Below are 22,111 nucleotides of genomic sequence, written 5' to 3'. Positions count from 1 at the left end.
AGCTGCCAAGAATGCTCCAGTTTAATTTGATACCATCGATGACAAAGCTACCCGCATCCCATGAATAAATGGAAACAAAACTTCCATCAGTCATCTCTGATGATATATTTTATGAAAGCTTTATAACTGAAATATTAATGCATTTAGAACATTTTTATTCAGCTGCCTGGATTTTGCAATCAGTGGAAAGGGATGATATCACCATTCATTACCCTTGCAGCTTCCCACACACTGTTGTTGGACTCTAGTGATAATTATGAATCCAATTCACTGTGGTGCTCCTGTGGGGGAACCTGGATCCTGTTGAGTAGGGCAAGCAACACAGTGTCTCTTCAACTGATCAGATTGAAGCTTGGTTCAGATTGGAAATTAAAAATTAAACTCTGAAACCGGAGTCCCTTAACCTTGCCTCAAACCTGCCCCCTACCAGTTTTACAAGAGACAGGACGAAAGATAAATGACTATACTGCACTATCATTAAAACCTTTTAAAGGAACTGTGTGCCTCCATTTTAATAGTGATTCTATTTTAAATAACAGTTTGTCTGTTTCCCCTGACCTTAGGAAACCTGATGGGTAACAATAGGTTGGAAGAGTTAAGTCCATTTCTACATTTAACTGTGTGTGTGCGTGTGTGTGTGTGTGTATGGGCAGTACAAATTACTGTCTTATTTACCCCTAATAATGGTGAGTGCTGTTAGCCTCACTGATACTCTTGATGCAAACCTGGGTATTTATGTTGAAAGTTAATTAATTTAAATGTAATTAATTTACTCTATTTTTGCAAGAATAATTCATCTCTTGCGAAGCATTAAAATAACTTGCAATAAACCTAACTGTTTTATAGTTTCAGTGAACTATGAGGAAGGGATTCTGAAATGCTACAGTTCTATGCTCAGGCAGATCAGCCGGTAAAATGAAGGGATGCTTTTTTGTGCAGAGTTTGGTAGCATAGGAGGATAACATAGATCAGCAGCACTTGTATGAGTGGTAGGTGCTGCCTTTGAATGACACTAGTCTACAGTGATTGCAGCAAACAATATCTCTGATAATGATACAAGTCTACCGTTTGATTCATTTACAGATACTAGGATTTCTATATCCCTCACCACATTAGGGCTGCTCTTTCACCCAGGGGAACACTTAAAAGTAGCATTGTTAAAATAAAGATTATTGCTAAAATAGGGGACATATTGTCAAAACCTTTTTCATCTTGAACTCACCAGGACAAATGCAAGAATTCCAAATTTCAAACCATCTCAAAAAATTTACACTGCAGGAGAAATTTATGAATTTCAGTGCCATATGATGCTGGATCAGCAGGCCGTATGTCATAGCAATTCAACTCAAACAGTATGTTCCTTCAGGTGTTGGTAATAGGCAGAATACAGGCTGTACTCAGCCAGCCTATGCTAGCAAAACCCAAAACGTAACTTCTGTTGTTAAATGTGATCCTGCAGTTAGTCAGCACTTGCTGAAAAATTCTGAGGTGCTAACAGCTACACTAACAACCAGTTTAAGATAATCAGTCAAGTTCGTAACATAGCTCATTTATGCTTTCTAGAAGTGACGGAGGAGGGGATGGAGCATTCTCGGGAAACAAAAGGAATATGTTCAAGCTTTGCATCTTTTTTAAATTACCCCAGAGTTTGGGGAGCCTATAGTTTCCTTTGCTTTCTCCATAACAATGCCTCAGCCAATTAGAGTTGACTAGCAAACCAATCAGGACCCATTTCTTTTGCAGTATAAACTGTTCTGATCATTAGAAATTTGGCATTCTTGCATTAGTCCCGAATTGGTGCAAGACTAAAAGCATTGCCAACATGTCTCTCTTTTCAGCAATGTTCGATTGAAGTTTATTTGGCTGACTCATGTTTTATACCTGTTCTTTAACCTTCTTTAACTCTGGATTGTGTGGGAAGGTGGAATTGAGGTAAAAGATCAAATATGAATGTACTGAATGGCAGAACAGGATCAAAGAACTACTGACCTATTCCTGCTCCTATTTATTATGTTGATAAGAATGAACGGAGAACCTTACTTAAGTTATTTCTGCCTTTGGTTATTATGTTCACAGACAGTGCTCCTTGCATTGAATTGTGCTAATTTTAAGCTCTCGAAAGATAAGTGCAATATTTTATGATAGAAATTATTTTCTCACTTGATAGCTAGTGCTTGAATTATTCCAATTTTAAATTTATGGGCATAGTTTGTTTAATTAGGATTATTATTTTACAGCTAGCATTACTATTGAACATCAGTGAAGCTATGTCGCTTAACTGGATATGAAACCTTTATGAAGTTTTTACTTGCGCTGAGCAGGAATAGGAGTGCGTAGTTAGTATATCAACATAATTTATGATTATAAATAAATTGACCACTTATTACTATTTTTCTTAAAGTTTAATTTATGCATTATTGCTATTCAAAAACATAATCTTTGAAATTATTAATTCCTTTGTTTAATATCTTCCTATTTCTAAGGATTTGTGTAGTATCTTTGTGTAATTTACGTTCACAAATAATCAGAATGCTCATATTAAGCCATTCATTTCATTAAAATATTTTTAAAATGTTTGTTTTTATCCTGATTTGCAGATACTTGTTAACCCAGAGCACAAGTTTAATAATAACACTCTATTCAAGAATGTTGTTTTGGTGGCTTGGGATCCTGCACCTTACTCAGTAAACCTCCTTAAGGTAAAAACAACTGGTGGAAAAGTTTCTGCTGTTGTCGACAGTGCATGCTATTCCAGAAAAGCACAATATAGTAAAAGGGGTTGTCTTTGTGTTGTTAAGGACCTCACTGATGTTAATTGCAAGGATATCCCAAATCCCAGAAGGGAAACTTGGAACTTCCTGAATCGAATATTTTGTAATTTTGTATAAAGTGAGGGAAAAGATGAAAACCAGTGAAGAAAGTCTTCTTGTAATCATTCAAATAAAATTGTTTACTGAAGCCTAAATGCACAACAAGAAAGGCAGCAACATAAATTACACTTAACTTTGATGATGGTTGTATGATTAAATTAATCCCAATCCAAATCTATCTACTTTCCTAAACATCACGATTCTCCCTTCCCCAAACCAACATCCCGTAGGTTTAAAAACGATTAGCCAAATCCAGCAATGGTTAGCACACACAACCTGTATCTTTTTTGGGGGGAAATTTTCTTGTGGTTCAGAGTAGTATCTGCGGTTTGAAACAGCAGTCTTCAGGACAAAGGCTTGTTTTTGGAAGACCTCAGTTTCCAGTTCAATATGGCTGTGATCTTGGTCGTCAGTCAGCTGTTCTCCTATAGCCCTGCCATTGATATATGGTTTATTCCATTTGATTTTGTCTTATCTGAACAACCAGTCTGAAGAAGTCCCTCATTTAGCATGCAAGTGCAACAGGCATTCTTATTTACCAAATTGAACTGTGACCCTCTGTATCTTTATCTTGTGTAATTCTATACCCTATTGTTCTCCACTTCACTTGGATAAATATCCGTTCCGCTGTTACCAGGCTAATCCGTATTTTAAAAGCCATCAGTGTAGCTGAATCCTTATCAGTTTCCTTTTATCCAATTCTTTAATCTTCATTTGATCCCAATTTCTTGACAGTTTAAAATTTATCTTGGCTCAATGGTAGCATTTTTATCTTTGTATCAGATAACTGTGGGTTCTAAGCCCAGTCCAGAACTTGAGCTCATAATCTAGACTGATACTTCAGTGCACTACTTGGAAAATGCTGCCTTTCAAATCAAAACAAAAAACTATGGATGCTGGAGATCAGAAGTAAAAACAGAAAGTGCTGGAAGAGCTCAGCACATCTGGCAACATCTATGGAAAGAAAAAAAAGAGTTAATATTTTGAGTCCAAAATGATTCTTCTACAGAACTCGAGAGGTAGGAATGAGAAAGATTTTCTGCTGTTGTAATGGGGGCAGGACAGGTGGAGCAAAGAGAAGGTCAGGGATAAGGGAGATTAAATGACAAAGATGTCATGGAACACAAGACAAAGTGAGTGGTAATGTTAGCATTATAGACACAAAACATTGGTCTAGAGTCAGTGTTAGTAGCCGAGTAAAGGTCAAAGCTGATTGAAAACAAAATAGCAAAGTGAGTTAATAGGAGAATAAAAGTCAGTGCTGTCCAAAAGCAAAATCATGAAAGCAAGATTGAGACTGGCAGTTGGGGCAAGAAACAAAGTGGAGGACAGAGTTCATTAGTCTGAGCCTGTGCATTAGTAGTGATATTACCACAACAACAGCAAAACCCCACCCACAGTCATTCCAATGTAGTAAAATGAAAATATGAGTGCACATGTACACTGGTATATTTTAACAAAATATTTCATAAGTAGCTGGAGATGAGTGGTTTCCAACTGAATATTATCATCTGCGCTTAAGATTGTACATGTACTTTGCAACATTGCAATCAAAACCTTAAGCTTGAAAATCTTGCTTGTATGCAAGTCATGGGCAATCTATTGGTTGTAAAATTCTTCGAAGAGATCTTCCAGATTGCTTCACCTACAATGTATCATACATCCTGTCTGTGAGTTGACAATGCGAATAGCCATTCCCGCATTATGGGCTGAATGTGCTCAGTGCTGTCATTAGGAATTTGTAAAACTACTAAAATTGTCACATGGAACGTAAAGTTGGCTGATCCATGATCACCTTGTGGAAGACACATTCCTGAGTGACTGTCAAAAGCCATTTTAATTTCCCTGAAGCAGCAAATCTTTCCACACAGCAAGGGAAGCCAAACATCCAACTGATATCCCTTTCTCCATGCAAAGCATCTGCCTGAAGAGTTAAAACTGATAACAACAATCAGCCACAGGAGTCTTTAACTTTGCTGGCTCACATTCAGTTCACTTCCAGTGGAGATCTAGCCCCAGCAAAATCCCGGTGGGTTTGGAATGACTGGGGATGGGGGGGCGATAGTTATTGTATTGGTAATATCACCCGCAACGCAGAGACTGAGGCAACTGGTGGAATTTAAATTCAATTAATTAATTTTTTAAAAACCTGGAATTGAAAAGCTAGTCTCAGTAATAGTGACCATGGAACTATCACTGATTCTTGTATAACCTACTAACGGTCTTTAGTGAAGGAATTCTGCCATCATTACCTTGTCTGGTCCATCAATGACTCCACACCTACTGCACTGTGGTTAACTGCTCTCTGAAATGGCTTAGCAAGCCATTCACTTCACAGGTAATTAGGGTGGACAATAAATGTTATCCTTGCCAGCAATGACAGCATCCAATGAAAGAATAAAAAGAACATTCTACTAGTAGGCATCATACTCCCATTTGACACTCGTAAAGGTGCTATGTGAGGTCAGGAGGGTCACAAGTGATACATAAACAAGTAGAACCAGAAGATAGTATTGTAAATTATCCTGTAACCATTCACAATACAGTTAACAAAAAAAAACTCCTCTCAGCAGTAACATAATCTCTAGTTCCATGGTTAATATTTCCAAGGCGACCTTTAGTTTTAGGAATTAAAGTACTAAACATATGATGAACAGGTCAGAATTCTCTGATGTCATTCCCTCTGCCCCCAGTGCCAAGAATGGAGAATTTGGCACTCAGCCAAAACACCATTCATTGCACTGGGGACTGGAGAATCCTAGCCACAGACAAGGTGGGAGAATTCTGGCCTTGATTTGGAAACTGATAACCCTAATGTAGAGCAAATCATCAAGCCTAGATTAATGACAGGAGAGGGATAACCTATGTTTATCTTGCAAGATCAAAGTTAGTCGTGGGAACACAAAACCACCTCTGGATCTGCAATAGAGTCAGGGGGCATCCTCTTCTCTCAATAAAATATTTCAATTACTTATATAGTTCCACAATTCAATGCAAATCTTAAATGAGGCCCCAAAATTACAATTGAGAGACTGATTTAAATTGGTAATACACCAATTTTCCAGGAATTTTCAGGAAACCCAGCAGGTAAGTGAAAACAGAAGCTGCCAAACACAACAGGATTTTCTAGCACTGCTTCTGGACCAGAAGGTGCAGGAGTGACTGAGTGCATGAAACAATAAAGAAACAAAAGATTAATTAGTCATAAATAATCCTTTTGCAATCACTAGCAATTTTGGCCAGAAAACCTTTGGAATTCCAATTATTTCACTCTATGAGAATATTGAGCAATTCTATTAACCAAGACATTTCTGCCTGTGACAATAGAAAGCATCAACTATGCATCATGAGTTTTCATCAGTACCTTATTTGGTAACTTTAAGCAGGTGCAGTTATTTCAATGTAACATATTAAATCATGCTTACTTTGTAAATATGGGTCATTTAAGAGATGAAATGGTGCATATATTTTTCATGATTACTTTCTTCACATTTGTAGATGATATTGTTGTGGCAAAAATGCATCAAAATCATTTTTACAATATTAATAGATACAGACAGCTGACATAATCCATAATGCCATGGAATGTCTTCAGGTTGACTGAAAAATTCCACTCAGCTCTACAATCATTTAACTGGCTCATTGACAACTTGCCATTTGATTGAGTTGAGGCAGAAAGTCAGCAATGCTGTGCATCCATGTACCTCCATGTTGGACCTCACATGGGGTTAAATTTCCTGCCCCAAAGATCTTCGATCTCAACCTTCCATACATTCCATCAAAAAGCACCCACAGCTCGCTGGGTAAAGGATTATAAGGATTCACAATCCTAAAGAATGTGTCTATTCAATGGTGGCACAGTAGTTAGCATTGCTGCCTCACAGTGCCAAGGCTCAGGGTTCAATTCCAGCTTGGGTCACTCTTTGTGTGGAGTATACGCTTTTTTCCCGTGTCTGCATGGGTTTCTTCCAGGTGCTCCAGTTTCGTCCCACAGTCCACAAATCTACAGGTTAGGTTGATTGGCCGTGCTAAGTTTCCCCTTAGTGTCAGGAGGATTAGCAGGGTAAATATGTGGGTTTACGGAGCTAGGGCATAGTAGGGATTGTTGTTGATGCAAGCCTGATGGGCCGAATGCCCCCTTCTGCACTGTAGAGATTCTATGATAAATAATTTACCCCTTATCCTGAGGCTATGCTTCCTTGCTGTAAATTCTCCAGCCAGAGAAAACAGCCTCTGTGTCTACCCTATCGAAGCCTTTCAGGATCTTGTATGTTTTAATGAGATCATTTCTCATGGTTCAAGACCCTCACCAAAACCCCATACAATTATTAGCGAGACTTTCTCTTTCTGTATTTCAATTCCTGTCCAATAAAGGTCAATACGTCATCTGCCTTCCCAATTGCTACCTGTACCTACATGCTAATGATCTCTGTTTCTTGTATGAGTACACTAAGTCTCTGAATACCGCCATTTAAAAGTTTCACATCATTTGAAAAATATTCTTATTATCAAAGTAAATAACCTCAGTTCACAACTATATTCTTAACCTGTCTATGTACCTTTGAAGTCTCTTTTTCTATTCCTCACAGCGTTCATTCCCGCCCAGCCCTGTATCATCAGCAAACTTAGACGCAGAGACCAAGATTAATATAACTAAATCCTGAATATAAATTGTAATAATAGTTACTACCTGCCAACATGAATATGCCCCAATTATTCCTACTCTTTGCCTTCTGTCCGTTAACTGATCCTCTAACCATATTAATGTTATTCCAAACTCCACAGCTATTTATCTTGGAAATTAACATTTTGTGTGACACCTTTTTGAATGCCTCTGGAAATCTAAGTATATTACCTCTACTGGTTCCACTTTAACTACTCTATGAGCTACATCCTCAAAAAGCTCGTTTCATTTAATCTCCTGCTGTCCTGCAGTTCCACTCTTGGGTCTGGTTTTATCAGCTGTCGCCCCTCTCACTTTTCCTCCGGTGCTCTCACAAGACAGTTATGAGTGCCTTTTGTCCCTGTCACAGGTCCGCTCTCGGGCCTGGTTTTAACCTGGGGCGCTCCTCGCAAACTCTTCTTTCTTTCCGTGATGTTAGCATCAATCCAAGCTGGATCAATGGATAGGGTGGTAAATGGACTAAGATCTCACCAGGAAGGATAGAGGGGAGGAGAACAATGAAGGAGAACACTAGAGGGAAGAGAGGAATAGATGAGGGCAAGATGAGAGAAGGGGTGGGGAGCAGGGGATGCAGGCAAAGAATTGCAGGGATGGTGTTGTGGAAGTAGTTGCTGTGTTTGGAAAAAGCTTAATGACATGGTGTCATGTGTAGCTGCACATTTTGTATACTGTCTTTTTCCAAAACTCAGGACCTCACCACATAGTACTTTTACACATGTTACAGAAATGCAGTGATGCACAGAGCTTTGAAGAATAGTGGCGCACTTCAGTGTGTGCAGCTAGATGGTGCAATTCATGCAGGTTCAAAAATTCTCCTGCAAACAAGGACTTGGGCTGAAAGGCTATGGGGTAAAACTGATAATCAAAAGTGTGTTACATTGATGGAGAAAAGTAGTTTAAGGTAAATGGGCAAAATAAGGGCCAGGCTTTCTCAACAGAGTGGTAAATTTAATCTCTTCTTGAACATTGCACATCTCTTAATGAAAATCAAATCCATTCTTTTTATGTTGATATAAGAATGAAGAAGTGCTGCCCATTTGAAACCCATCCACTGTAGATATGGTTAGACAAAAAAAAAGGGAAGGTATAAACATTAATTGGTTTGATCAAGCTCGCTTAAACATATGTGTTTATTATTTAAGATGATTTGCAAATAACAGTAATAATGAACTGAGATTTGACCATGTCATCAGCATTTGGTCTACAAAAAATTTACAGTTTTTTTCTGAATTCTAGCTTTACATAATAAATTGTTTTGTCTGTCGGTTGTGTGAAGTATAAGAATAAAAAGAAAGAGTCTTGTTTCTTTCTATCATTATGCTGCAGCATTGAAAGTGAGCATTTTGATCCCCTTTTAATGTGCTCCTCAGTGGTACAAGAAACCCGATTACAACCTGTTCATGCCCTATTTGCGATATAGAAGAAAGAATCCTGACCAACCCTTCTACATTCTCCATCCAAAATTTGTCTGGCAGCTTTGGGATATAATCCAGGAAAACACTCAGGAAAAAATACAGCCAAACCCTCCCTCCTCTGGCTTCATCGGTGAGTCTATCTTTCCTCCTTTCCAGTCATTCATGTGGTTTAATTGTGTTCTAAATGTGAATGGAAGATCTAACTTGATTCTTTGCAAACTGCACATACCTGATATTTATAAATTATGGCACAATGTCAAATAGTGTTAGATATGGAAGACAATGAATTTGTTTTGAAAACCGAGAAGAACTGTAGGTAATTAAGTTGCCAGACCATGATGGCAAACATCCTACTCCTGCTGAAGGAAATCAGGGAGGTGATATCAGAAGCTCTAACCACAATTTTTCAATGTTCCCAAAATATACAAATTGTTCTGTGCCAGCCAATGTTGCACCCTTGTTCAGGAAAGAGTGGATTGATAAGACAATTGATTATGGACCAGTTAGTCTAATCTCAATTGTAGGCAAACTATCAGAATTAATAACACAAGATAACAATTGTAAAAATTTGGAAGTGCATACGGTAATCAGCAGGAATTTGTCAGACAAGGCAGATTCAACAAATCCCATTTTGAGTTTTTTGAAGAAATGTTTGATTGCATAGGTAAAGAAAATGTATGTATTTTTGAAGAATTCAATAGGGTGTTTCATAAGAGGTTTATAGGAACATGGAGCTATATGGTGCACAGAAAATGCAGCAACATGAAGATATTGTTGCATGAAGAATGACTGCTTGGGTAACAATGAAACCATCATAAGACCATAAGATATAGGAGCAGAATTAGGCCATTTGGCCCAGCGAGTCTGCTCCGCCATTCAATCATGGCTGGTATAATTGTCATCCCCATCCTCCTGCCTTCTCCCCGTAATCCTTGGTCCCCTTATTGATCAAGGTCAGCACTATGTTTTATGCCCTATGTAAGCCTCATATCCCTCTACTTCACTGAACCCTATCAGCTCTTCCGTCTTTCTCTCTCTCTTGTGCCTATCTAGCTTCCCTTATACATACACAGGTTGGTCACCTCATTTAGTCAATGTGATAGCAAGTTCCATGTTCTAAGTACTCTGGATCAAGGAGCTGCTCCTGAATTTCTTTTTAGATTGTAAGCAACGATCTTATATTTATGATTCCTATGATTTCCTCCACAAATGAAAATATTTCTATGTCTATCCTGTGGCACCCCTTTAAAATTTCCAAAACCTCTATTAGGTCAAGGCTCAGCTTTCTCTTTCCTGGAGAAAGCAGTCCAACAAGTTCACTCTTTCTGGATAGTTACAATCTCTCAGTTGTGGTATCTCCTTGTGAATCTTTTTGTTGTTTTTCCAGTGCCTCAATGTCCTTTTTTCCTATTACGATGGGACGTCGTGCACAGTTCTGGCCAAGTATGGTCTAACTAAGTTCTATATACTGTTAAAATATCTTAATTAATGTCTTCAAGAGAAAAAGGAAAAAAATAGGCAATAAATAAAAACCCAGTTAATATTGATTCCTAACCAGCAAATGGTGAAATGTTTGATGCATAGTTAAAGAGAATGCAGTAGATTAAGTGTATATGTATTTTGGAAGGATTCAATCGGGTGTCTCACCAGAAGTGTGATAAAAGATTTAGTCATACGGTGCACAAGAAATGAAGCAATATGAATAAAAAGTTGACTGATGGATGGGAGCTGAAGAGTTAATTATTACTTAAAGGTTAACATTGTTTTTGTATCAAACAAAATTTCAATTCAAATTTATCCGTTTTTATTACTGAATAGATTTCACATTGTGTCAAACATCCCCTTTCGGTTTAGGTTTTGTGCCAATTTATTTCATTGTTGTAAAATGAAGTTTGCATGTTACATATACAAAAACAAATTTTGGAAGTAACAGCTTTTTGTGACATACAGGCACTAATTTTGATCAGTTTGAAGACAACAAGCCTTTTCAGGAATATTTAAGTCGCATATAAGAAAAGTCATTGATCATGTATTGTTACCCAAATGTTCCAATGACACTTGAAGCTTTGATCCTGATATACCGTGTGTTTGTTTTTTTTTAAGTATTGAATGTCTGATGCATCTTTTGGCATTGATATTTCTTGTGGGCCAGTAGTTTGTAAGTTTGAGACCCACATCAGAACCAGGATACCCAATTCAGGCAAAGCATCTGCCAAACTGTACAATAACCATCTGACAAAGGGAAGGTTCAAAGGCATTGAAGAGAGTGCAGAAACGATTCATGAGAATGGCTCCACTGATGAGAAACTTAGATTTTGAGGACAGATTTGATAGAGGTACACAAAATCATGAGGGACCTAGGCAGAGTAAATAGGGAGAAATTGTTGTGCCAACTCATGAAAGTTTCAAGAGCGAGAAGGCACAGATTTCAGGTAATTTGCAAAGGACAAAAGCGATGAAAAAGAACATTTTCATGCAATGAATGGTTAAGTCTGAAACTAAATATCTGAGAGTGTGGTGAAGGCAGGTTCAATTGGGACATTGAAAACTAGACGGTTATTGATAAGGACAATGTCCAGTGTTATGGTGAGAAAATGGCAGAATGGCACAAATTGCTCATCTGGTAAGTAGGAGGACTGAATGACCTTCTGCGCTCTAACAATTCTAGGAAAACACTGGGGGGAAATTTCCCACCCCGCCTGCCACGGGGACTGTGGCGGGTGGAACAAAAAATTTGGTGGACTATTTGAAGGTCCATTGACCTTGGGCAGGAATTTCCAGTTTTGGGGCACACGTGGCTGGAAAATCCCATCCTGTGGCACAAAATTAGCAGGAGGAGTATTGAGACTATAAACATACCCCATTATTATGAAGCAAATCAGACAACTTACGGCTTTGGCATGTGTGCAGCTAATGCAGACGTATGTCCAATTTGCCTTGCTCCTCTTACAAGTTTTGCTACACCAGCTAATAGATGCAACTCGTTTTTGAAACATGTGGAAGAACGTTAGGGTTTGCCCATTCAAGTATAAATGAATCTTCAATGGCGTGATAGCCGTGAATACCTTCAAACAACCTCCCTAGCACTGATAATGCACATTTGTATAAGTAAATAAGTTTTCATTTTTGTTGGGAGTTATTTGTAATTTTACAGAATAATGTTTTTATCTTTTTTCTGTATTGCAAAATCCAGATCATTTTGGTAGAATAAAGATGGACACTATTTATTTGTATATTGGAATTCAGTGAACATACGTTCACTATCAGAAAGCTGACAACAGAACACTATAGACAGAAAAGAGGAGATAATTTTTTACAAAAGCAAAAAGAAAAATTCTTTGACATTTTACCAACATCACACGTTGTATTGGACTGCAATATAGTGTCGGGCTTTTAAGTTGAAACATAACAGAATTAACACTTTTGAAGGATTGCTTAATTGGATCAAATTATTTTACAACAATGAACACATTTTGATCAGCAAATACATTTACACTTTAGTTACTTTTGTTGAGATGTATGGACATTAAATCATTTCAGAAACAACACTGCAGCTCTTTATGAAAACAGTACAGAAGATTACAGCAACAATGCTTATTAGAAACCTTTTCTTATTATACCACAGATTACTAATAACATTACAGAGTGCTTTAGTTCAGTTATCTCACTAAATAATATAGATTAGCAATCACTACAATTTGACTTGTAAAGTTACAACTAGCCTTTGTGCTTTCTTTCACTGCTTCCGAGATTTACAATAGCCAAATGTTAAATCGTCAAATACTTATCCCATCCACCCATCCCCATCATATTTACATAGTCCTGAATATAAATCACTGATTAATGCAAAATAAGGCCTAGTGTAGGATTATTTTTAAAGTTCTCGCTGCCTCTCTCCACGTGGAGTTCTTGGGAGTGATTTTATGAAAAAATTCTTGTCCAGGATAAGAGTGAGAACAGGAGAGTTTCTGATCCATTTTTTGTGCGCGTTCAAATCTGTGATGTTAACTATTTGAGTGAAAAAAACCCAGCAGAAACTGTTTCTCGCCTGTAGGGGGAGGGTGTGGGGTATTTAACAAAAACTGGCATTAGAACTAAGTGTTAGTTTCACTTTTAAGTTTAAAGTTTATTTTTTAGTGCCACAAGCAGACTTACATTAATACTTCAATGAAGTTATTGTGAAAATCCCCTAGTCGCCATGCTCTGGCACCTGTTAGGGTTCACTAAAGGAGAATTTAGCATAGCCAATGCACCTGACCAGCCCATCTTTCAGACTGCGGGAGGAAATCAAAGCACCCAGACATGGGGAGAACATGCAGACTCTGCACAGACAATGACCCAAGCCAGGAATTGAACCTGGGTCCCTGGCACTGTGAGGCAGCAGTTCTAGCTACTGTGCCACCATGCCGCTCCATATTGCTAGCTACTCAGGCAAAACTGATAATAATGCTTCACTGCTCAAACAGCCAAGTACAGGTTGCTCTTCCAGTAAATAGTGAATGCAATATTTCTACTTCAAAACTGTAAGGTGACTTGCAAAACAAGTTAAATTTACAAGATCCTGAATTTTAAGCTAAAGATTACAGATATCCTACCCTGCATTAGCAAATGAAAATGATGTTAAGGTTTCATGCTATAAACAAATGGTTTCAGTAGTGTCAATCCAAATCTCATTTTTATAATTTAACATCACAAATTGTTAGCAATGATTTCCGCATACTATTATTTTCTGCTAAAAATATCAGAACACTACCATTTATCAGACCATCAGATCTCAGGGCTTTTGTAGGAAGGTTGTGTTATTTGATCTGTGTGGGTTTGTAGAGGCGGATGCTGATACAGGTTTGCAGCAGAGAAGGGTGAGAAGGCATCGGTAAAACTAGAGAGGGAGAAGAAATAAATTATATTACCACAATCTGTTAAAAAATGAGTACAAACATTGTAATTATAGTTCAAAAAGACACTTTTGATATATACTTTACAATGTATCAACAGGATAAAGAGAACACAAATTATTTTGTACACATTTGGAAAGGCCACAAAATGTAATACCTGTCACAATAGGATATGCTTTTAATGGTTTTGAGGACTACACAACTAGGGAATGTTGTTTTCCTTTCATCTTGCACCTTGCAGTTTTAAACCCCAAATCTGAATCATTGTAGAATCATAGAAACCCTACAGTACAGAAAGAGGCCATTTGGCCCATCAAGTCTGCACCGACCACAATCCCACTGAGGCCCTACCCCCATATCCCCACACATTTTACCTACTAATCCCTCTAATCTACGCATCCCAGGACACTAAGGGGCAATTTAAATCTACCTAACCCACACATCTTTGGACTGTGGGAGGAAACCGGAGTACCCGGAGGAAACCCACGCAGACACGAGGAGAATGTACAAACTCCACACAGACAGTGACCCAAGCCGGGAACCGAACCCAGGTCCCAGGAGCTGTGAAACAGCATTACTAACCACTGTGCTACTGTGCCAGCTACTGTGCTGTAACATAATCTTACTTTTTTGAATATTTCTTTTTTTTTGTTTCCCTTTCTTCTCAATAATGCTGTCCAGTAGTTCTGGCCTTAGCCCTTCACATAAGTTTCAGCTGCATTCTAATGTCCTAATGGATAGAGGGAAGCATTGATGGGATTGTCAGGCCCCACCTGCCACCGGGATTTTCCAGTCCCGTCCAAAGTCAATGGGATTTTAGCTGTTCCGCTACTCCACCCCCCTCCCCTCCAGTAGCCAGATCCGCCATGGCAGGGTCGGAAAATCCCACCCATTGTAGGAGTGAGGGATGGATTTTTTTAAAGAATATAGGGGATGATTCTCCCAGGGAGAAGAATGCTTCCCACTGGGTGCCACGGCCTCTGTGAGTCTCCGGGTGCTGGATTTCCAGCGCCGTCAGCTCTGCACCAGAAATCGGCGCAGAACTGAATAATTTATTAAACTGATCATTTTAATACAATTTAAACATTGTACTAATGAGCCCACCCCTCTCCTCCCCAGTCAGGAGTGTTTCACTCCAGCAGGATTTACAATAGCTCCCCACTTGTGAGGAGCTGGTGGCCCAACCCTGTTGGAGTGAAGGGGGGGGGGCTATTGAGGCCCACCAGAGGGTCAGGGTAAGGGGGTGCCCTGGGCATTGCCACCTTGGTAGTGCCAGCCTGGGCCCCCAGCACTGCCCACTGGTCACTGTGTAGTGCCAAAAGGGTGAGGCCTAATTGAGGCGGGGCCCTGGGGACAATTGGTGGATGTGGGGGGGGGTCCCACTGCACTCTGGTTGGGTGACAGAAGGAGGGAGGCCAGTGATCCGGGTTGGCCATCAAGTTGAGGGGAGGGTGTCAACCTCTTGGGGGAGGGGGGTGATTGGGATTCCTGGTGGGGGGAGATCGGGATTGCTGGGGGGGTGTGGAGGGGAGATTGAAGCAGGCTAGGGGCAGGGGATGTTGAGGCTGGCCACTTTAGTGATCGGAATGTGGGGGGGGGGGGTGGTTGGTGAGGGAGCATTGTGGGGGCGTTTGGCTGACCAACAATCGAGCTGGCCAGCGATTGAGAGGCTGGCAGTGCGGGACTACAGTGCATGCACCGATCTCAGCGCTGACAGATCAGCGCATGCGCAGTGACCCGCTCAGCGTTATGCTGCCGGCCTCTCCAGCGGGAATAGGCCCCGCCCACTAATTTTTCATATGAATCATGCTCGTGCACTCCGCAGTGCTCAGAGTGTGGGAGATTCACTTTGATACACTGAAGAAACCAACGGGATTTATTCCAATTTTCAAGCAAATTTGGTACAATGCTTTTAGCACTAATGCCTCACAGTGCCAGGGACCCACGTTCAATTCTGGCCTAGGGTGATTGCATAGTTTGCATGTTCTCCCCGAGTCTGCATGGGCTTCCTCCAGTTTCGTCCCACAGTTCAAAGATGCGCAGGTTAGGTGGATTGGCTCAGTGTCCTAAGAAGTGTAGGTTAGGGGGTTACATACATTGGGTTATGGGGATACGGCCTGGATAAGATGCTCTGTTGGAAAATGGTGCAGACTCAATTGGCCAAATAGCCTCCTGCACTGTAGGGATTCTATGAGGTGGCAGTGGAGATGGTGGATCTATTGGTTATGGTATTCCAAAGTTCCCTGGATGTGAATGTGTGCCAAGGTGCATGGCCTGAAGGGGGGTTGAGTAAGGGGACTGAGAGAGAAGGGGCATGAATGGGGGGGGTTCTGAGAAGGAAGGGGGGTCTAAGTGAGGAATCTGAGAAGGGTTGGCCAGCTCACCCTCATGCCTGCATATGGGCATGGGGCTGACCTGTTATTTGTGGGTGAGGCGGCGGGGAGAGGGGGTGCCCTTCTTTGATGAGGCGTTAGTGGTGCTCTCGTAGCAAATTGGGGGGGAGGGGGGACACTATTTCATTTAACCCTATCCCTAACGTTGTCTGGGTAGCCCAGTCTTGGAACAGTGGGGCTGGCCGATAGGTTGTTCAAAATAAACCTATTAGCATCTTTCAGGCGGGTGAATCCCACTAAGCCTCAAAGAAGACAACCTCAAAACGGGAGAAATCAGCCCAAAGACTTTAGCCACTTAAATTGACCAGTGTTACATACATATATCAGCGTTCGGGGTGGGGGGGTGGGGAGTGGGGAGGGCAAAAGGATCACATCAACTTGTTGTGGACAATAAGCAATAACAGGATGAGATATTTATTGCCTCCTTGTTGTATGGTATAAACTCTTGGATTAGCTGCCCTGTGTGTAAAAGTCTCTCATGCTTAGAGCTGGGACTGAAGACATTCTGAAGTAAAATATCCCGATGAGGCACAATCGGAATTCTAGCTAAAACTTCAATGAAGTTACAAGGGCTCACATGGTACATAAATGTAATCACGATAGCGTGAAATATTTATTTAAATCCTTACATTGTAAAGTAGAAACTTTAGTCACAGGAAATTGCAGTGGAAATATTTCAGATGAGTGTTAATAAAGCTGCTCTACACTGACAACTGTAGTGGGAGCCAGCAGTTGCAAATCACATTACTCGGACGTTCTGTGAAAAAGTGACGGGGGTATTATTGAGTGGGGCATTATTAATGAGAAAAGAAGTAGCACTGCTCATTTGAATGGAAAGATGATGGAGCACAGTGGCCATGATTTTATTGGCTATCCCTGGCCATCGATGGATGGATCGAGCTGATAAAATCATGTGAGAGCCAAGAAACCAGGTTCCATCCAATTTCTCACCTCTGTGATCTTACTGGCACCAGATAACCAGCTCATTCAGCCTCTCATCTATTTCCAATGTGAGGTTGAATAAATTATTTAAATATATTCAGAGCCTAATCTAAATGAAATTGGTGAGCCTGGGATGCAGTCACCTGGGCTCACTTGCCTTTGTGGCCTCACCAGGAGAGGTTTTCTCTGCTGAGGAAAACACCTGGTCCTCACGAAAGGGGAACAGTTATGTTGGCCTCGCCGGTTGAACCAGAGCCCGTTGAGGACAAAGGGGGTGTCCCTTTGGCAGTGTCAGCCTGATAACTTTGCACTGCCCACCAGGCACCTTGGTGCTACCTACTGGATACCTTGGCATTGTCCACCAGGCAGTGCCCAGGGCAGGGCCTGAAGAAATGGGGCCTGAAGGGGCGGGATCTGAAAGGGCAAGGCCAGGGCGGCCTGATCGGAGCGGGAGGGAGGAGTCCCTGCTTCCACTCTGCAGGTAATCAGTGGGGGAGAAGGGGGATGCGATCAGTCTGGGTGATGGGGGTTGGGGAGGGAGGGGCTATATTTCTGGACGACGTGGAGCTCATAATCGGCCGTGGGCCCTCGTGATAGCTGGGAGGGAGGGACGAGTGTGGCAAGCTGCAGCAGCTGAGGCCTGACAGATGTGTCTCTTGGACATAAATCTCAACCCATAGAGGTGTGCACATGTGCAATAGCTCCCTCTGCTCAAGCAAGTTGGCTGGTGATTTAATCCCTACTCACTCCCTCTATTGGCTGGAATCAGTCCAGCTCATTTTTCATTGTCAGCAAGTGTATAAGATTCAGAGTAAAGACTCGCCCAAAAAAATGAATCTGAAATTCTCTCATGTTCATGCTAGCTGGACACTTAGAATTTTTCTTGTAAAATCACCCCCAGTGATTTTAGTAATATTTGGGCAGATGACCTAATCAAAATGTAATTACTTTGAGGAATTTTTGTTGGACTTGCTGAAGTAATCGTCTATTTGGAAATATTTTTCAGGAATCCTCATTATGATGTCCTTATGTGATAATGTCAATATCTACGAGTATATCCCTTCCATCAGACAGACTGATCTCTGTCACTACCACGAGCGATACTACGATGCTGCCTGTACCTTGGGTGCCTACCACCCTTTGCTATATGAGAAACTTCTGGTGCAACGCATGAACAAAGGAATTGAAGCAGATTTATACACAAAAGGAAAGGTTATTCTGCCTGGCTTTTGTACTGTGAAGTGTTCTGGAGAATAATGAGCTTTGTACTGTTGAATTATTATTGGTAATGGTGTGCAATACAGGGCATGATAAATATGCTGCAACTTTAAAAGAATACTTGAAAAGAATAGCTAGGACTTATTTCAGGGTAATATCAAGTTAATGAGCCATTGAGACAACAAAACAATTCTGTTCCATCCTACTGACACTTTTGTATTTTGTACAAATGTATTGAAACACACCACGCTTAAAGGTTACCAGCTTAAATTATGTCAGATTTAAAAATAAAGACCATTAATTTACAAAGAATTCCCTTTTCCTCCCATGCCACTACAAATAAATTGTTAAATAAATAGGGCCTGTATGGTTTTAATGACTGTTAATTTTATTTTACATAAGGTTAGACAGTTTAAGAAATTGCTTTTAATTTAAGCATTAAAGATCAGTGGCACCTACCACCAGAGGTTCTGCATTGTGGATTACTTTACAGTAAATTGCAATCCTTTTTTCTCCAATATGTAACTCCTCTAATCCTTTCTAATATGACAGTAACATGTAATTTTGTAGTAAGATATAATAAGATATGGGTTGTTAGTGCTTTATTCACATTTCTGCTCAGCTGGTAATAACAGTTTGGGTTTGATATTTTAAATGGAAGTATAGTTAATATAAAAATAAATTCAAATCATGTGCCAGTATAAATGTACAAAATATTATGAATATACACAGGAATACTTAAATAATGCACCAGAAATGTCTGGAACTAATACTCATAAATTCTGAAGGGAGCATAGTTATACTGAAATTTATTGGTCCTGATTAATTCCTTTAGCGTGCCAATGTTTGAAGCAATTTGGTGTATGTACTTAAATCTCCTCTTCACTCGTGAATGTTAATTTTTTATTGTTGCAGCAGTTCAATAAAATTTCCAGCACATCAAACCAAAGTACCTTGCCAAACACAACAGTGAATTGGAGTTCTAAATACCTCACCATGATGGGATGTTGCTCACGCCTATAATTCACTACTCAAGTTACCAATCTCAGCTGTATTGCTGTGGTGGGTCGGGGTAAGGGAGGGTGTCTAGCAGAGGGCAAACACTTCATAATGTGAACTGGAAAATCAGTAGAACATTAACTCTGGCTTTCTCTCTGGCCCTTTTGTTTTCTAAAGAGTGACACTATAGATGCCTTGACAAACTTGTGGGAAGTTCTGTAGGAAAAATGATATCCTTTGCTAAACAGAGCACTTAGTGCAGCTCATATCTTTGCCATAATGTGTTAACTCAACATTATTACAACTATGCAGTTCTTCCTTGAGCTTTTCCCTGTTTGGTTGATGTTCTGTAACTACAAAGCTAAGAAGATAAGTCTTTTTATTCAGAGCTTCCACCTAACTGAGGAAGCTCCAGGCCAACCTGCATACAACACCTTGCTTTGAAAACTCTATTCACATTTTGATAGCTGTGATTGAATTCTACCAGGTGACACAATCAACACATTCTAGAACAATCAACGACGTTCTCAATGAAACAGTCCACAATGTTCAAAACAAACATTATTTCACCTTATCTCCCAGTGTTAACAGATCCTTTAAAAAAATTACAGGATCCGAATGCATACCCACAGCTTTGCCAAAAACTATTTCTTGGGTCACATGCTATCTATGTACCAGGTATTATTGAAATCCACCCACTGGTTTTTGAGATTATTGTTTACAGACAAACAAAGGTGAAAGCACTGATTGATTTCTCCACTCCTATTTTTGGTGGGTGGCTGAGGATTTCCTATTCCCATTGTTTCAATCCCCTGCCAATGATATAATGGTGTTCAGTTCAAAAATGGGATAATATTTAATGTCCTGGATGATGTGAAATATGGAATGTGGTTTATCATTTGAAATCTGCTAGAGGATCATACTTCTGATATCTATTATTGGAAGTAACCAAGGTACTCATAGCATGAGAAGGTTACGGTTGAGGTGGGCAATCAAGGGATACAGCCAGATGGATTCAGCCCATTTCACTCAGCTTAATCTGCAGTTCAACTGCAGGAACAAAAATTGTAAGTTTACAATGTAGTTTGTGTGGAGCTATGAGTGTTCCTTCAATCTCCCCAAGAACAATGGGCCAAATTTTTTCAGTTCCCCAGGTGGCAGATTGGGAGACCGGGGGGACTGGTAAAACAGCGGGGAGTCCAGTCGGAATGGCTCACTGATGCTGTCCCAGCACTAGAGTGTTTTCTCAGTAAGGGGGACAGATGCAGAGTGGCTCCAAGGAGGTGGGCAACCGATATGCAGACATAATGGTCCTATGGAGATCCATTATACAGAGCTTTTGCCATTGGTAGTGCCATCCCCACCATCTAGAGTTTAATGGAGCCAGCCTCCCTGTGGCAACCAGATCAGAACATACCGCATCAGAAATGGAAAGGCAATGAAGGAGGTGGAGAAGCCTTTTAGATTGGCTATTGATAACTTGAGAAATGTCTTACTGGCATGACCGCATCTGATGTTCCACTAAAATAATAATGTAGCTTTAAAACTACAACGTATTTCCTGGAGGGCTATTTCCTCCATTTTATATCAGATTTCACATTCTGTATGATCTAATTTCAAATGTTCAGCAGATAAGGTTCATAAGGATGACATTTAAAATTTACACTGGACATCAATGATTTTTAAATCAGAAGCTAACATTCCAACGTAAATGTGAAGTATGCAAAGTGGCATGGACATTTATAGGCAGCGATTTTGTAAATGGTATCATGTTGATCTGGTTCAGAGATATCTTAATGAAACAATGCTGGGCATTCTTCTATCTGTGGGAGATGTTGGAAATGCAGCCTCAGAACTTTGAGGTGCCAAGAGAGATCATCTTCTTTGGATGGCTGACAAGCCAATTCTAGAAAAGCAAAGCCACACATGAGGTTGTCCCCTTTGGCTGGTGCAAGATGATGTCTGCTGACACCTCGCCTGCAGGACTGGCCTCTGCCTTGGAGCCTCCAAAACTACATCTTGTCATGGTGATGAACTCCTGCCCATAGCTGGTGTTCCCATTTGCATCGATCATCAACTAGAGTTTCCCACTTTCTGTGATTAATGTTGAGAACTTTCATGTCTCTTTTGACCACGTCTTGGAATCAGAGCTTTGGGTGTCCTGCTAGCCTCTTGGCACAGGCTACATATCTGTTTAGCTTACCCTTGGGAATGCAAATATTTTCCATCTTATGAACATTCTCAAGCCTGGAAAGCCTTGATTAGCATTAGCACCTTTGGACTTCTCATTGGTGACGCCCGAATTCTTCAATCTCACCTGCGGCTGGCATTCTCCAGTCCCGCAGTGCTGTGAATGGAGACTTGGCTGAGCGCCAAATTCTCCAATCTTGTTGGCAGTGGTAATGGGGCAAGTCACACTGGAGAATTCCAACCTTTATGTTTCTACGTGATGCCAGGCATGTGTTGTAGACACTGGAGATGCAAGTTAGAGAGCCTTTTTCTTTTGGTAGGTGTGATTTCTCTCGGCTTTGCTGACATACAACAAAGTCCTGTGAATACAGGCCTTGTAAATAAGGTTAATAAAACAGTGTGATCCATTTTATTAGGAAACCTTGGATAAGGGCCAATACTTAAAGTACACTTCATCATCAAAGTTGAAAACAGTATTACTATGTATCCCTTCAATTGTGGGCCA

At 40.3% G+C, this 22,111-nt stretch overlaps 1 protein-coding gene across 1 annotated transcript in view; it reads left to right on the top strand.

The window, feature by feature from the left end:
• The window catches only part of LOC145349385 (beta-galactoside alpha-2,6-sialyltransferase 2-like), a 96,508-nt gene extending 77,833 nt beyond the window's left edge, over nucleotides 1–18,675 (top strand). Inside the window, exons 5-7 of the mRNA XM_080197904.1 lie at nucleotides 2,598–2,699; nucleotides 8,925–9,099; nucleotides 18,206–18,675. Coding sequence (XP_080054030.1) covers nucleotides 2,598–2,699; nucleotides 8,925–9,099; nucleotides 18,206–18,456 — 528 coding nt within the window. The 3' untranslated portion in view covers nucleotides 18,457–18,675. The remainder of the gene's footprint in view (nucleotides 1–2,597; nucleotides 2,700–8,924; nucleotides 9,100–18,205) is intronic.
• The last annotated feature ends 3,436 nt before the right edge of the window (nucleotides 18,676–22,111 follow it).

The sequence above is a fragment of the Carcharhinus amblyrhynchos genome, chromosome 10, assembly GCF_965287045.1.
Source record: "Carcharhinus amblyrhynchos chromosome 10, sCarAmb.v2.hapA, whole genome shotgun sequence".
NCBI classification, from domain to species: Eukaryota; Metazoa; Chordata; class Chondrichthyes; order Carcharhiniformes; family Carcharhinidae; genus Carcharhinus; species Carcharhinus amblyrhynchos.
The sequence above is the reverse complement of the archived record's forward strand: the minus strand, read 5'-3'. Positions and strand labels throughout refer to the sequence as shown.